General features: G+C 40.1%; 1 protein-coding gene across 1 annotated transcript in view; it reads left to right on the top strand.

Moving 5' to 3' along the window:
* Positions 1 to 3,387: 3,387 nt before the first annotated feature.
* Positions 3,388 to 17,092, top strand: part of HECTD2 (HECT domain E3 ubiquitin protein ligase 2) — a gene marked incomplete at its 5' end in the record, with an annotated part of 38,403 nt that continues 24,698 nt past the window's right edge. Inside the window, 3 exons of the mRNA XM_080347950.1 lie at positions 3,388 to 3,606; positions 8,918 to 9,047; positions 14,638 to 14,776. Of these exons, the coding sequence (XP_080204076.1) occupies positions 3,388 to 3,606; positions 8,918 to 9,047; positions 14,638 to 14,776 (488 nt within the window). The remainder of the gene's footprint in view (positions 3,607 to 8,917; positions 9,048 to 14,637; positions 14,777 to 17,092) is intronic.

The following is a 17,092-nucleotide window of genomic DNA, read 5'->3' as shown; positions in this document are numbered from 1 at the left end:
AGTACAAGAAAATACGTTCAAGGTCACGTACTGCCTGTGTCCCCCCTGTGTCACCCAGGGCTGTTACTACAGTGCATGTACGCTTGTCTAAGCCAGCAGTGTGGCACGCCAGGGTGGGGTCCGGCACAGGCTGCAAACTCATCCAGGAGCCAGGGTGGATGTGTAGACCCAGGCAGCACGTACTTGGCATGAGCAACAGTTTTTGATTGAACTTTACCTCTCCTCCACTCACCAAAGAATACTGTGAAGTCGCTGGCACCGTGTCATTTAAGATTTTTAAGCAGCTCAGAAGAGATTAAAAAAATCAAGGAAAGGGTCCTTGGAAGGATAAAGGAAGAAACGTAATAACAGTTGAGGGTGGAAAAGTAACCACCAAAGTAAGCAAAAGCATTATGAGAACTGGAAACTGGAAGGTGATACAAACAAAAAGCCTGCAAACAAGGCTCCCAGGTCACCTGGCCAACAAATTCCTGAAGTCCTTCCATATTGGAAGTTGCATACCTCTGTTTACTTTTGCAAAATTTTGTACTTTGTATATCCCACAAATCTTGCCTGATAGAAGACAGACTGTCTTTATCCTGTTTTCTGACTGTTCCGTTGCCCACTACTCTGGTTTATCACTTTGGCAACAAATGATTGCAGGGTTTACTTATATTGGCTCATTACATGTGGCACTGCTGCACCAGCTAGCATCTATCCGTGCTAGCAAATCGAAAGCCAGTCTAGGCATGCCTTTCCCACCTGAGGTTAAATCTTTGACTGCCTTGTGGATCTAAGAATTATACTGAAATACTTTCAGTATGTGGTCCTTTTACTCTCTTAGAAAAACAGGAAGAATTTTTTTAACAGTACTTTTGTGCCTATTTTCATAATTGTCAGGGGTCAAAATATTCACCTGAATTAGTTTAGTTCAACGGAACTCTTCAGCTTCAAAGAGCACAGGACAGTATGGACAGTAAAAACTGATGGGTTTGACATTGTATTAGCTTTTTGTGAAATAAAGCTATTGAAACTCAGGCCTTTAGAGCTCAGTGGAATTTTTTAAAAAAAAAAAAAAGGCATTATGAGTTTGCTTGTATACTTGCCTTCCTACGGTTCTATTTCCCTTTGCTTCATCTCTCTCTGCAGGCTCAAGGGAGCAGATCCTTCCCTGTTTCAAGTCGGCACAGCTCCACAAAACAGCTGTGCCAATTACTTCCCATTGGGGACTGCCGCTGGGTTTGTAGCTGCTTGTACTGAAGTTGTTGCAATTACTATCATTATGTTATTTCTTGGCAAGGAATGGAAAAAGATGAGTGAGTGTTTGGGGGTCTTTAAATGCAGCAGGCCACTTACTCATGCCAACCACTGAGTGCAACTGGAAGGAAGCACAGTGAGGAGTAAACTTTTTGGAAAACCAGCTCTCATATTTAACTTGGTAAGGAGACAAAGCATTTTCTTAATGAAACCTAATAAACTCCAGGTCTGCCAGTTCCTTCAAAAATGGAAAGCATTTTTCAGTGTGTTAGATTAACACTGCAGTACCTATTATGCCCTTGCTTTTATGCAGCTTATAGAGATCTTTACCACAGCTCCAGCCTGCAGGAGCTACTTGTGTAATGCCAGTGCTGAGAAAAACTGTCACGTGGCTTACTTCCATCTGAAAAACAATTTCGAAGAATTTTTTTCAAGTAGTCTGTAACGCTATTCAAACTCTTTTGATCCTGAAGCTGAGAGGGGAATTCTTCTGTAGACACAAAATTAGAGTGGTCTGAAAGCAGCTTATTTCATCTGGCAGCTGATGGTTTGAAGGATTGAAATTTTATCTAGCTGAGCATACACAAATGTGGCACCCTTTGTATGTGGAAAAACTCCCATACCTTTGTATATCAACCTACCTTTGTAGGTTTGTACCCCACAGACAAATGCTGTATTATAGCTAGTCTAGATATTGTATCGCAACCAGATCAAAATACCCTGTTTCCCCAAAAGTAAGACAGGGTCTTACACAATTTTTGCTCCAAAAGATGCTTACTTTTTTACATGTATAGCTGCCTGGACACTATTTAAATTGACTTTTAAAATGAACTGTAGGTAGGGCTTATTTTTGGAGTAGGGCTTATATTTCGAGCATCCCCAAAATTCCTGAAAACTCATGCTGCTGGGGTCGGTCTTATTTTTGGGGAAACAGGGTAGCATGTGTTCTGAAGATGATTTAGTTTTTAATATATTATTACTGCAAAGCCTCAGCAAGACTGAGCTACCACATAGACAGCAGGTATGACCGTTGGTTTCCTGAGACCTGTCCAAATGAAGGGCCAAGACCTTCCATCGCAGAGGCCTCAGCTCTACTTTAGCTTTGCCAGTGCAACAGAGACAACTCTGAGCTTTTACACCTCATTTATGTGTTTTTCTCGTTGGAGTGTGACTTGAAGGCATGCTGAAGATACCATGAGGCGACAGGGTGGTGCGAGAGGTGCCACCAGCAGTACAGTGCCTGCCAGCGGTGCAATAGGCAACACCGGCCCGTGTGAAGGTGGAGCAGAACTGCCGAGCCGGTACCCGCCCCGAGGTCCCTTCACCGCAGTTTATATTTGTTACTCGTGCATATTGTTACTCGTCGTCATAGCCCTGTCGCGCCTGGCCCCCGCAGCACGGCAGGAGGCTGCTCCCTGCTCGCGGGGACGCGGAGGACACGACTTCGCTGGAAGACCGGAGATCCCGGCCGGCAGAAGCATCGCTGCAGGGGGGTGCGGGAGCTGCGTGCTTCGAAGCGCCCTCCCGCCACCCCCGCTCCGGCGACCGAATCCTTCCCGGGGCTGCGCCGGCCGCTCAGCGCTCGCTCCTGGGCAGCGCGGCTGCGCAAAGCGCGGCGCACAGCCCCCATTCCCGTACGCCCGGCGCCGCCGGGCCGGCACCGCGCCTTTTCCTGCGCTACGCAGTTTCCGTAGCCGTGTCCTCCGCTGCCCCCGCGCGGCGCCCCCGGTCGCCAAGCGCGTTTCTATGAGCCTCCTATAAACAACATGGCCGCGGAGGCCCCCCTTGCTGCCCGCGGTCTGTAGGTGGCGCGGTGGCCAAGGGGTCACGGGTGTAACGGGGTTCGGCGGCGCCGGCTGCCCCCGCTTAACCGCGTCCCGCTCTCCCCCTTCTCGGCGGGGCCGCGGCGAGGGCGGCAGGGCTGCGCTCCGCCCCGCCGTGCGGGGGTGTCTGAGCGCCCGGGAGCAGCGCGGCTGCTGCATTGCCGCGGCGGCCCCGCGCGGAGCGGAGCGGAGCAGAGCAGAGCGGCGGCGCTGGGGCTGCTCTCGGGGGCGACGGGAGTGGAGAGAAGAGGGCGCGGGGGCTCGGGTGCTGGCGGCGGCTGAGGGGCTGCCGTGAGGAGAGACGCCCAGGGCGACCGGGAGCGGGGCCATGTCGCTGCAGAGCCCGCCGGCGGCCACGGCTGCCGCCGACCTGCCCCCCGGCCCCGGCGCGGGGCTCCCGCCGGGCGCGGAGCTGAACCAGGGCAGCGCGGCGCCCTCGTCAGCCCAGGAGAGCGGCGAGGATGAAGAGGAGGAGGAAGAAGGCGAGAAAGAAAAGGAGCGAGAGAAACTGCCGCCCATCCCGTCGGCATCCAGCGCGGCTGCCGAGGTAGATCTCCCGCGGCCCCGGCGGGGCCGGACGACCCGTCAGCGCTCGCCCGGCCCCGGGGAGCGGGACCGTCCGTGCGGTCCCGGCTGTCATTTGTTCTGTTTGCTGCTTTATGCTTGGTGGTGGGAGAGCATCATGTTAATTTCCTTTCATGTTCTTTTCCGTTGAGAGCTTTCATTCAAGTTTTTTAAAAATACCATGTGCATCTGTAAGCAGTGACATAAGGAAGCTATAAATTCTACATCTACTTATAGTTCTTTAACATTTTACAACGGTCTGCTCCTTTCTGTTAGTCATGACTGAGGGTTTGCAGCATTGTGAATGTTCGTTAAAGGTTGCCGGGGGTGGAGGGTTTCAGCTCTTAATACACTTAATAGCAAGAGAGATAACTGGAAAATACTTCTGTATTTTTAACTTTTTCTTCAAACGTCTTTTGTGGTTTTTACATTGTGTTGAAGCAAAGATGACATAACACTTTGATGATTGCTGAATGAGTTAACATGGGTTAAAAAACAAACAAACAAACTGCGAGAGGGATATTTGCTACAATAATTTCATTTAAGAAAACTCGTTTGAGATTTTTAGTTTTACCGGAGTTATGATTTTCTTTCTGCTGACCACACAATATTACGAAATGTAAGATTTTCCTGGCATGACTTGAGTATCTTTGTAGCTTAACATTAAAGCTTGCTGTAATTTCAACAAAAGAGTAAGAATTTTACCAATCCTATAGTAATACAGTTAGGAGATTTTAATTCAGCAGTTCTTATAAGTATCTGACTTCCTAGAAATTATCGTTTTACATAACTTGAGTTTAAAAGATTGAGTCTCTATGACTGTCATGAAATAATTGTAATGTTAAATGAAGTAATTGTAGGCAAACTGCAAACTCTTTGGAGCAATTCTGCCCATTTTGTGTTTTGCCTACAATGTTCCAATCTTCTGAAAGACTTTCAGCTTGGCAAATCTGTCTGAATGTGAAAGAATGTGTTTGTTCTTGTGATTTAAATACAGCTTTGGTGGGAGAAGTCTGTAATGGACGAGTTCCCAGGAGTTATTTTTACCTCTGAAAATCTCCACTTCAGACATTGATTGCCAAATGCAAGTCTCCTAGAATAAAGATAAAAGTGCTGATCTGAAATGTACCAGGCTTAGCTCAGCTAATGAAAAATGTGTGCAACTGGGCAGCCACATAGAATTCCCACTGCCTTAAAGAATCAGGATAACTTGTTTGTAGCTGGGCATCCTTCATGCCCCTCTGAACTGTTGCCCATGGGAACAAGTTGTCTGAGTTGACCTGCTACAGAGGAGCTCAAATCTGGCTGGTTGTGGTCACTTGTTAAATGCATGTGGGATTTTGAATTTACGAAGAGCTGTATGTGGGTTTTAATAATATGTTACAGACAGAGTTTTGTTTACAGATGTAATTGATTTAGATTTCTCTGTTTGTGACAGAATGCAGTGTTGATCCAAATATACTAACCAGGGCATACAGGTATGCTTTTGCAAGACATTTGTGAGCTGCTATGAATAAGGTATTGGACTCCAGGTCTGCTAAGCCCTAGTTGTGACCAACCTACAAATCTAATTCCAGGGCTTTGTGAAATATGTTGTGAGATTCATCATATATAGCATGATTTTAATACAAGTTCTTGTATTACAAGTTCTGATTGAACATCAAAAAATAACTGTTACTTAGCACTCAAACACTTTTAAAGAGAGAAGTATGTTCTCAGCTTCCTCTTCATTAAACTGGAGAAGAGTTTGTAATATGGCATAATGACAAAAGGGAGAAATAATTGTCTTTTTTTTAAAAATACCTTTGCTTCTTCATGATTTTTATTTTCCCATTACAGTTCCCTTCCTTTAAAAACACATCTGATACAAATACAGTGATATTCCAGATAACCTTAATTTCCATATTCTCTCTGCCTATTATTTCTAAATTTATAGGCATCATATAATGACTATGGTGATACAGATACTATACCTTGTTTCTAGATGAAGTGACCCTTAGATATCCTTGTCTCAGAACATCTCCCCAGATTTTGTGTAATTGACATTTTCTTCAGTTTGCTAAAGACCCACCATAGATCTGTGCAACTGGTGTGGCATGACTAGAGGTTCCTTGGAGGCAACATGGAGTGACACATCCTTTCAACAGCTTCCATTTTCCACAATGGTTGTGGAAGAGGTCAGAATTTTAGTAAGTCAATAGATAACTGGTATCCTTTCTCTCCTAAGAGCATGTGCATGAAGGATGTCTCATCTGGAGTTTAAGCTGGCTGCAAGTTGGAATAAAGGAGTTATGTGACTGTTGCTATCGTCGTCCATACTGTGGATTTTCCTAGCTAAGGGCCATGTGGAATTGTGGAAGAATGATTGCTTCGTTGTTGTTGTTGTTACCTTTTTTGTTTCTTTTATTTCTAAGGAAAGCTATGGTGATTGAATTAGTTCATGAATAACTTAACATCATTCTGCAAGGAGTGCAGGCTTTAATTAGTCCATGAATAACTTAACATCATCCTGCAAGGAGTGCAGGCTTTTTTTTTATGGGTCACATGGTGATTGGAAATAATGCATAAAGGGTGATGATTTGAAGGTTCATTGTTCAGATTCTGAAAATAAATTCGTGAGAAGCTAAGTAACTTCTAAGCAGGAACAAGCAGAGGCTTCTGTAAAACAAAATCAGTCCTATGTTACACCTTTCAAGATATGAATGGATGGGAAAATCCTACTTCTTGCATAGACTGTTGTATTGACAGCTGCGTTTAGGTAATCTGATTGTTCTCCCTGTCTTCTTCCACAGGGGAAAAAAACCTTCTACTCCTCATTGGCCTTTGCTTGCCACATACAAATGGGTCTTGAATGAGTTATGTTGGGGCTAAAGAGTAAGACTTTCATGAAACTCTTCTAGATTGCTTTTTGCCTCTTCCCAGAAAGTACTCTGTATGTGCTCTTCGTAAACAGTTTGACTTATTTTCAACATCGAATTTAACTTCAATAATGGAAAACATAGATTTATAAAGTATAATGCTGGTACCTCTCTAGTCTTATGGAGGGCTTAATGCTTTGGAAAGCTTCCAGTAAGAATCCAGCAGAGTTGTGAGTTATTAAAATGCTTTTTAAAAAGAGGATTAAAGATTACTTTGATCCATTCACTCCCCCTAAGCACACTCATTCTTTACATCTGGTTCTGTTTTCTGCTGTTAGTGTGTGTGTGGAGTCTTGGGCTCTAGAGGTTCACTGACCTCCTACAAAATTTTGTAAGTATGACATGGTGCTGTACACTTGTCCTAGATTACTTTCCCAGGAGGTGTCAGAGATCCTCATTAATGAGCATGTGGTTTCCCAGTATCCCTCTGGGGCTTCCCAGTAAAGCCTTTGTCCATACTTTTATCTAGTATTGTTGGAACTGCGCTTGGAGTGGGATAATGGACTTAAATAGTGCATGCAATTTTTGTTCTTTCTGGTCACTGCTGAGCGAAGTAACATTAAGAACCCTTTTAAATAACTGTTCAACTGCGATAACACAGTGGTATGGCTGGAGTAAAATCTAGAAAGCTGAGTCAGTCAAAAAGGCTGTTACAGTAGTCTGTTTTGTAAAAGCTCCTCTTGTCAATGATCTATGATATTTATTCCCTATTAATCATAATTAGACAAGTCCAAGCTCCAGGGGTTTTCGACCTAGAACATACATTTTGTGACACAGTAGATTAACCTCAGATCTAGATTTGTTTAAAAGTCACTTTCCAGTTCATAATGTCTTTGCATGTTTGTTCAGGGTTGTTTTTTCTCCAGTCATGGATTTTTAAGAAGCATCTTAATGATATTTCAAATGATACATTTCTAGAATAAAATAAAAAGTTAGTGTCAAAATTATAATGGTGACTAAATTTTGTGTTTGAATGTTTGTTGCATACAAGGAATTTGGAGCTAGAAATTGAAACTTGGTATTTTCAAGCCAGAAGTCCTACTGATTGTTCAAATTAATAATTTGCTGAGTTATAAGCCATGGAAAAATGGCTGTTTGTGCCACAGTTATTTTAAATTCCTGGCAGCATACCAGCTTGCGTACACTGTGGCACGGCAGGTTTATGGGCTGTGTTATTACCCTCCTGATGGTATTTCAGGATGTTGTGGTGGAAGTGAAGTGCTTTCCTCAGAACTCTGGCTGCATGTCATACTCCAAATTTACTACTCTTAAGGGGAAAGGGAAATGTATGGTTTAAAAAAAAGATAGGTTATTACATTAATTAGTCTAGAACTTTTATTCTCATTTGGGGAATTACTGTTTTGATTTGCATTTTTTTTCTATTAATAACTGAGAGCTCAAATACCAGATATTAAACAAATGAATCATTAGGTTAAGGTGAGGCTGAAGATCGTCATATGTAGGGAGAGTGTGGGTTTTTTTGTTGATCTACCTTTGCATAATATCAACTGATGGTTTGGAGCTGAGATGGAAAAGAAAATCTCTATCAAATGACTTCTGTCATCTTGGGCAAACCCCTTAACCCACCCATGCTTTGCAAATTCTCCAGGGTAAATAATTACATGTAATATCACTTGTGGTGTCAAACAGACTGATTGGTGCAATCCTCTGGAAGTCTGTTGTGTGATTTCACTTGTGTTCACTGTTAAAACACATAAGTGCTCAACATTTCTTATCAAGGGCTCATGCAGACTCTTTGTTGGCAGCACAAACTCAAGCAGGTTTATCTAATACGGTGTTAACAATTGTTTGTTGGCTAGTCATTCTTCAGTGGCAGCTGATTCTGTTGTTTTTGAGTCACTAGGGGTTTTTACACAGGTAGTCAGTATTTAGATTTTATTAGTAGGTTACCTCTCATGGAATTCTTGGCCCCACATTTCAGATCTTGGGAAATTCCTCTAAACTACTTTAATTATGTTAGGATTATTTGGATAAAAAGGAATATGTTACCCTTTATCTGTTTAAAGTGAGCTGGATGTAGTGAGGAATATGAAAGTAGTTAGAAATTAGGATACTGGAAGTTAGAATATTGTTGAAAGCATTCTAATAGTATTGTTTTCTTCACAATAATCCAAGGATACCGTATCCTGCAAATTAGTCGCTGAGTTTTTGAATGTAGTGGAAAGGAATTTTATGGTATCTCTCCTGATTCAATTTAAAACAAATGTGTAGAATCATTATTTCTGACTTATTTAGGTATTACCCATCTGATTTCAAGATAAAGACATTTAAGTATTCTGTGTAATACCTCATGAGTAAGATTACTCTTGCAGTAATGTATTAGGCCTTTATAGCATGCTGTCATCTTAATTACAGGGGTTGGAGAGAGGAGCCAAAAATCAGTTTTCCACTTTCAGCAGTTTCATCACAACTATCAACCAAAAGAAAGAAGGCATCGGAAACAGAAATTCACCTACACAACTTGTTATACCCAACATCAAAAATGGTAAGAGAATAAAAACCCAGTGTTTCTTAATTACCATTTTAAGATGGTGCTCAGTGTTCTGCCAATATTTGTATTGTGGTAGTGCCACAAAATCTAGATTTGCTTAATTATGCTATACTGTACATTGTACAGGCAGTAATATATATTGTAGTATACCCTCTGCAGAGGTTATGTCAGAGACAAGTTGAATAAGAAAAATAGACATGGAGGATGAAATAAGCTTCTGAAGTTTCTAAGAAAGTTACAGATTCAGTCATCCATCTGCAGATGCTGTTTGTCTAACTGCAGTCAGATGGCAGTTTTTCTAGAAATTGTGTCAGAACTTCGTGGAGAAGATTTTTCAATTGCCATCTGAAGTATGGCAGGGATGAAGCAAGCACAGGGCTTTTAAGGGAGACAGTTGCTGAGAGTTGCTCTTTTTGAGTGAAGATGAAGGCTGGTGGTGACACAAAATAAAATTCACAGGCCAAGATTGGTAAGTTCTGAAGAGCTTTAAAGGTGAGAAGGAAGGTTGTTGTGGTATGATGAGGTAATGATAGGTGCTGAAAAGAAAGTGGAGCTGGTAGACTAGAATCATGAAGCCCGATGACATGACATTGTGGCTAGACTTGAATTTTTTATTAGATTTTTGGGCTAGGATATGGAATTTCAGTAATTTGGCACCTTTGGGAAAAGGTTGTACAGATATTTTTCAGGTGTATACTGACCTCGCATCTGAGCAGGTCCCTCTCAGCATTATTATTCTGTGGTTCTCTTAAACCTATAGCACTCAGTGAATTCAAGGCTAGAGAGAAAGAGACTGCGTTAATTAAGAGATCTCAGCAGTGCAAGTTTGAAAGAAAACTATGGACAGGGATTGTCCATTTCAAAGTAAGGTAATTATGTGTAAATGGTGGCTCAGACAGGATTTGGTACTATGCTCAAGTCACTTTGTGCTACACAAAGAAAATAAAGGTGACTGCAGCTGGCCAGTGAAGAATTCTTCCACTGCTGCATAACTTACCAGGGTTTAGGTAGAGGTGGTGTTCTTCAGGGAAATGCTTGGGGTAAGGCAAAAAGATGATGCTACAAAGCAGGTCAGAGCTCTGGTGATTCTCAAAGTGCTGTAAGGTTGAGCTAATGAAGCTGGAAGAACAACCTTCAGGTGGCTGTTGCTCTGACCTACGTGTTTTTGAAGAAAAGTCTTCATATGTGAAGTGTATGCAAACAATTGCAACATTTTTGGAATCTGAAAGTCCTCAGAGAAATAAAATGTTTTACATTTCCAAGGTAACATTCTTTTCCCCAGAAGCTGAAGGTGACCTTTTGGCAATATTCACTGCTGGGCTGCTGGCCTTTGTAGCAGAAACATGCATGCAGCCGATTCATTGATTCCAAGCTACTGTTTTTCCTTATTTAAGCCTTAAGTATTTCCTGTCCAGCTTCTGTCCAAACAGCTGCTTAATACAATCTTACAATATGAAAGCCTGCTGCTTAATAAAATTTAGGACAAAGTAGAATTAAATCTAGTATTGGGGCAAGCAATGTGAAAAATACAGCAGCCTTTTGCAGAACTGATTTCACTAAACAGGAAATCCGCCCTACCCCACTCCCCTTTTCTTTTTTTTTCACCCGAAATGCCCTCAGTTCTTTCTGCACGTGATATTGTCCCAGTTGTGGTTACTGCCTCATAATACTTAGTTGTTAATTTTCACCGCACTAGTGCATGGCATTATTTATTATAGTCAAGGCCATATTATTGAAATTGAGCTTAATGTGTAACATTGAGCAGATATTCTGGTAACTTCAGGATCAGGGTAAGCTGCCTATGCAAAATCAGATTATTTTTTCCAATAGTCAGAGGTGCACTTGAAGTTTTTTGAGGAGGTATATGTGTTCAACAGAAGAAATAATCATTGCAACAGGCTTCTCAGTTAAAAATGCTTCTCTTGCTATTCTGGAATTTGAGAATGATGCTTGGTGGGTTTTTTTCAGTTTATCTATGTAAGTGATATCTTTCTGAATATGTATCTATATAGATGTGCATATACTGGTAACATTTTAGGCTTGAGTTCAAAGAAAGTTAATTTTGTTGAAAAACAAAAGTATGGAGAAGGTAATGCTGGTAAATACAGCATGAGAGCGAGGATGATGTTTGTTTGCTATTTAGCTGCCACACAGATTGAGTTTATATAACAAGTCTTCTAACACAACAATGATTTGTTATGAAATCTGTGTATGAACTAGATTGTTCTAGTTCTTTTATAATATTACAATATGAGTAAAATTTGTTTGCTTTACCTATTTTGAAAAAATTTTTCTGCCAGTACCTGTGTTGATCACTGTGAAAATAACTGCTGTTCTAAATTCATTCACTCTAAATTTCCTTGTACTAGTCAATTCTGCTTTGTATCAATGAGATTTTCTTGCTCAAAGTTTTTGATCATTCCCTAAGCAGTCATGCATTGCTGAGTCTTTTTACTCGATGTAACTGGGCAAGCAGCCAGAAATGATTGCTTTTTCTTGTCTTGTAATATTGTGTTATTGCTGCTTATCAACTCAATACAGAAAGCTTCAAGTTTCAAGTTTCTCCTCAATGGAACTCAAGTGACAGATCTTAATTAATATGTTTGAATGTCAGACGAGCAAATAAATCTATTTACAAATAAACTTGAATTATGGCAAAACATACTGAAGTTGAAAGTATTTATTAAAGCTATTATTAAAACTCAGTGTTAGTATATCTAATTTAAGCTGCATATATTTTGAAGAAAATTGCATCACTGACAGGGTGCAAGTTACCAGCTTAGCACCTGCAGTCACAATTGACTGAAATGAGAAACAGCTTCTGTCAGTAGCTGTCTCTTTTACAGATGTGGAGAGAATATTTTCTGCATTTCAGTGTCTTCAGCTGGTTATAATTCAATGTTTAATCCATTTAAAATTGAAAAGACAGAATGACTTGTCTTTCTCAGAGTATAAAAATGGTTTATTTTAAGTCAGTCCATCCTGCTTTCAGAGAATGATGTGCAATATTAGAGTACTTACATGGCAGGATTGTTTGGCACCTTGATTTGAATTAATTTAGTATCTATGTGTCCACTTTGTTTTTTAAATGACTACTCTTCTCATTTAAATAGCTTTAAATACCAGCTTTGAGAGTGGGCAAGGTTCTATAATTGATGTCATACTCGGGACTGAGGGCAGCTCTGACCTATTATCGTCTGATGAATGGTGGCTAAGTCACAATGACAGTGTCTCTGCCATTAGCATGAGTGAAAAGAATCTTCCTTTGGGGTTTGGGAATTTTGTTAGTATCTATTTCCCTGCTGTGATAAATGGAGTAGGCAGCAGAGTAGTTTTACTACTTTGATTTTATTAGAAACAAACAAACAAACAAACAAAGACACCAAAAAACAACCCTGTTGGAATTGTAGCAAAAAGGCTTAGAGGGTTCTTAGCCAATTCATAGAGGATTTCAGTGTAATGTGTTTGACTTTTGAGGACATATTTTATACAGTGTCTTTTATCCCAAACATGAATCATAATGAATACGGTTTTTAAAAACATGCGGTATAGTACAGACTAAAAAAGCTTTTTAAGGATATTTGAGAGGATGCTGTCAGTAAAATGGATGTTTGTGTATATTGTGTTGTATACTGCGTTTTTTTCATGCTTTTGGTGGGTTTACATTGTCTGGCTGCCAGATGCCCACCAAGCTGTTCTATCACTCCCCCTCCTCAACAGGTCACAGGGAGAAAGTAAAATGAAAAAGCTCATGGACTGAGATAAAGACAGAGTCCGCTTTCCAGTTACCAGACAAAGCAGACTTGGGGAAATAATTTTTTCGCCAACAAAAACCCAAAAATCGAAACACCTTCCCCCTGCACCTCCTTCCCAACTTCACTCCTTCATTCCCCACTCTTGTACCTCTTTTCTCCCAGGCGGTGCAGGGGGTGAGGAATGGGGGTTGTGGTCAGCTCATAAAACTTCATCTCTGCTACTCCTCCCTCCTTATGCTGTTCCCCTGCTCCAGCATGGAGTCTCTCCCATGGGTACCATCTTTCACAAACTTCTCCAATGTGGCTCTTTCCCATGAGTTGCAGTTCTTCAAGAACTGCTCCAATGTGGGCTTTTTCCATCGAGTGCAGTCCTTTGGAACAGTTTGGAGCTGCCTGTGTCTGACAGAGAGGCAGCCCCAACTCTCCTCTCACAGAGGCCACCCCGGCAGCCGCCCTGCTGCCAAAACATTACCACATAAAACCCTATACAATGTTCTCAGATCAAATATGAAGTAAGGAGTAGAACAGAATGACCTTGTTGAAGCACTGCTATTTGTACTTAAGAGTAGGCAGCCAAACTTATTGAGAAGAAATATTTAAAGATGTTACTGTTTCAGCAGTAATTCTCCGCAAGAGGGAGAATTCATTTAATTTATTGAAGAGATTCTTTGAGGAGGCTGTAATGATCTGCAGTCAGCTCTAGCTAAAACTTGAAAATCACGGTATAGGAAAACAGACTGAAGACTTGTCCTTGTACGTCAGAAAACAGTTGGACTTTGGTGTGGTTGTGCTTGAGATTTTTCTTAGATGTAGGGAACACCAGTGTTGTAGTTTGTATATTACAATATTTAGAATCTATATTGTAAATACAATAATGGACAACACTACTTTTCATGACTAATAGCTACCAGTAGTGGACTGCTCAGTTTGTCTTTCAAACAGCAAATATAATAGGATCACCCTGGGTAACTCTGATTTCACGACATCCTTTGACTTTTTGTTGTTGTTTTTAAATTAAGTTCTACCTTGCTTATCTTGAGTTCCTCGTAGGCTCAGGTTCAGAATAGGCACTTTCATTATGCATCAGACTTTTGAAGGCACTTGGGTTAATGTTCAGAAGGTTGAGCATCTACAGCTACAAATAAATTTAATGAAAATTCTGCAGCATTCATTTCTAAAAATGAAATTATATATGAACTTGAGGTTTTCTTGTGTTATGTGAATGCTGCTGTATGTATACCAGTTCATTATTACTGATGTAATACCAGTGCATCTTAGGTAAGTATAATATTTTCTATTTTTCCTAATGAGTTGTGTTTGTGTGTCAGTACTATGCCAGCAGTGCAGTTGTGAAAATCTGTCTTAGTGGGGTTTTTTTGTTTGTTTTGTAATAGACAAATAATTTGTTTGCAACTTTGTCCAGCAGTTCTGAAAAATAGTAGAGACTCCTGTCTTTCAGAAGCCTTAGACAGGAGACAGACTAGACAATTTTCTCCCTTTTCTCCTTGGCAGAAGGAAGCACTTTGTTCACAAAGACCTGGTTATGAACTCAGGACACAGTTTTTTATTTATAGGCTTTGCTTTCCCTTCAATTAATGGAAGTTTCCGTACTGTCTGGCATGAGCACCTGGTAAGAAAAGTACTTGGATGAGCAGGAGTTTAAAGACACAGAAACAGATAGTTTGAGTTTGGTTTGTTGTGTTGTGGTTTTTTTTTTTTCCCTAATTCCTATAAACCTGTATTTTATTAGCTGTTTATATGATTGCGTTGTATTTATTGTTGGTTTTGTTTGTTTGTTTGTTTTGCTTTGTTTTTGTTTTTTTAATAAGTGAGAGACCTACCACCTATTTGCCTCGATGTACGACAAAAGCAGCGCATCTCTATAGATACACTACCCCAAGAACTGAAAGCACCAATTCCTCCTGAACCTTCCCTTCCTGTCCGAACCAAAACAGTGAAAGATTTTGAGTAAGTCACACCAGTGTTTCTAGAAGTGTGCTTTCTTTCTTTGGACTTTGTTTATTTTGTCCTAACGTATGCACTTGATTTTGTTAATGTCAAACGAGGGAACAGTCCACTAAGACTGACTAGTAGTAGTTGGACTGATTGTGGTGGTTGGCTTGATAACTAGTACTGTGAAAATTATCAAAAAACTGCCTCTATCTTCAAGTGTTGTTCTGTTCAAGAATTGCTGAAGCTTGTACTTCAGAGATAAAAATTTGGTTCCTGACATTCAGCGGATGTTCAGTTTTGGAAAAAAATATACATGGATTATTGTAGGCTTGAAAATCCCTTTCAATCTTGGGTAATTTGTTTGTGGTGCCAATTATGGTGTTCTGTCCACTGAGATACTGAGTGTTCTCAGGCTTGTAACACTGCACATCTGATACTTAAATGTATAACCTCCTATTTGAGGACCTAGATTGGTGATTATGTGGACTGCACTATTTCAAGCTTTGGCTAAAAGTGCAGATGACCTTTCTTCATGCAGTATGTCGAAGAGTGTTAATTTTCAATATTAGTTTTACGGCCAAATCTTATTTCTTTTCTTTCATGTATTCTTGCTTCTTATCTCACCACAATTTTAAGCAGTGAAAGCTATTCTGGCACCTCTCTGTGAGAGTCACTATGCTTTAAGTTTGCCGAAGTAAAAATAGTTTTAAGATTAAGATTAAGGAGTCTGTGCAGACAATACTTATACTGCTGCGTGATAACTCTGATTTAGCTGGAATGAAAGTAGAATTGATGTGAAATAGTGTCTTGTGTTCCATTTCTACTTTTCTAAATTGGTACAGACCCTTATTCAAAAGTGCATCCGGATGAGATTTTTTTCGTACACAATGCTTGATCAGCTTAGCTAGGCTTAGCTAGGCTAGCAGAAGTCTCCAGGGAAACCACCTGAATTGTTTTTAACTGTCTTTCCCTGATGTCAGATCTACACCACAAAATTTTGCTGGCTTTGCTTGGTTCACTGTGGGCACAAGGCGATAGAGAACGTTTTTTTTCTCTACTTAATGTAGCTATATTCCAAAAATTGTAATGTTGACACTGTCCTCTGAGGCAATAGCATAACTTCGTTGAAAAACTAATGACATAAGTTGTGTCTACACCAGACGATTCTGCCTGCAATATGGGAACGTCTATTGGCAGACTGTTTCTTTAGATTGGATGTGTTCTTAAACGGATATTTACTAAATCATTGAATGTGTAGCTTTTTTCTTGTTACCCTTAGCACCCACAGAACAACATTATGCTGCTGTAGTACGCATGAGTGTTTCACAGTAGGTTAATCGTGGTCAGGAAATGCAGAGAAGTATTCCTGGGAAGAAGCCTGATTGTTTTATTTTTCAAACAGATGGGGAAAAAAAATCACGGTTGCTCCACAAGATATGAGCATGTGCTCCTCATTTTTCTTTTCCATCTTTGAAATTTTCTGCTTTCAGTGAGGAAAATGAATGTTTTTTGATTAGTCAGTGTGTCTATTTGGTGAAAAGGAAACAAATATAAAAGATAATTTGACAAGAGGTGATCCTTTGTTGGTATTCAGGTGATCTGAAGAGCTGAAATTTTTTTCCATATTCAGAATTTTGTATGTATTGACTGCCTAATTATATAATTATCAGGAATTTTATTATTTAAAGTAAAGTATTAAAAAAAAATCACTAACATGTTTGATATGTCCCTCTAAAAACTTTTTAAAAAAATATCTAGTATAAAGAAATTATCCGGAGGTGTCAGGGAGAAAACTGGGATTTGTATCACCAGCACTGTAGGTAGCTAAAGTAAAATTCTGCATCAAAGGTTGTTTGGGGTTTGTTTTGGTTTGGTGTTGATACTTACTTTAAGGTCCAATACTTAAAAGGTCCAACACTTGGAAGTTCTTTAAGAGTAAATCCATAGGTTTTGTTGTCCCCATAAGGAATGCGTATAGTCACATACAGAGATTAAGTTCTATTTTACAAATTTGAAGAAAAATAAAATTTTGTATGAATGATAGTGAATTTGACTAGTTTAGGAGCCTGAATACTTAAATAAATTAGTCTCGAATTTTATCTTGTCAGTGTATCTTCAGTGTAATTCTGTTTTGCTAATTATTTGTCTTAACATACTGAACGGTGACACCGTGAATTAAAATTTTGAAAAGAGATATTGCTCAGGCAGATCAAACACAAACTGTGTCTTTGTTCTCTTGCAATACCAAGATCTTTAAATGACAAGGAAGATGTTAGATACTGATATTATACTTGTCTGTCTTCTAAGCATTCGTAGTGAGAAAAGCTCAGA

The sequence above is a fragment of the Nesoenas mayeri genome (genome assembly GCF_963082525.1).
Source record: "Nesoenas mayeri genome assembly, chromosome: 7".
NCBI lineage: Eukaryota > Metazoa > Chordata > Aves > Columbiformes > Columbidae > Nesoenas > Nesoenas mayeri.
This window is presented reverse-complemented; position numbering and strand designations above follow the sequence as displayed.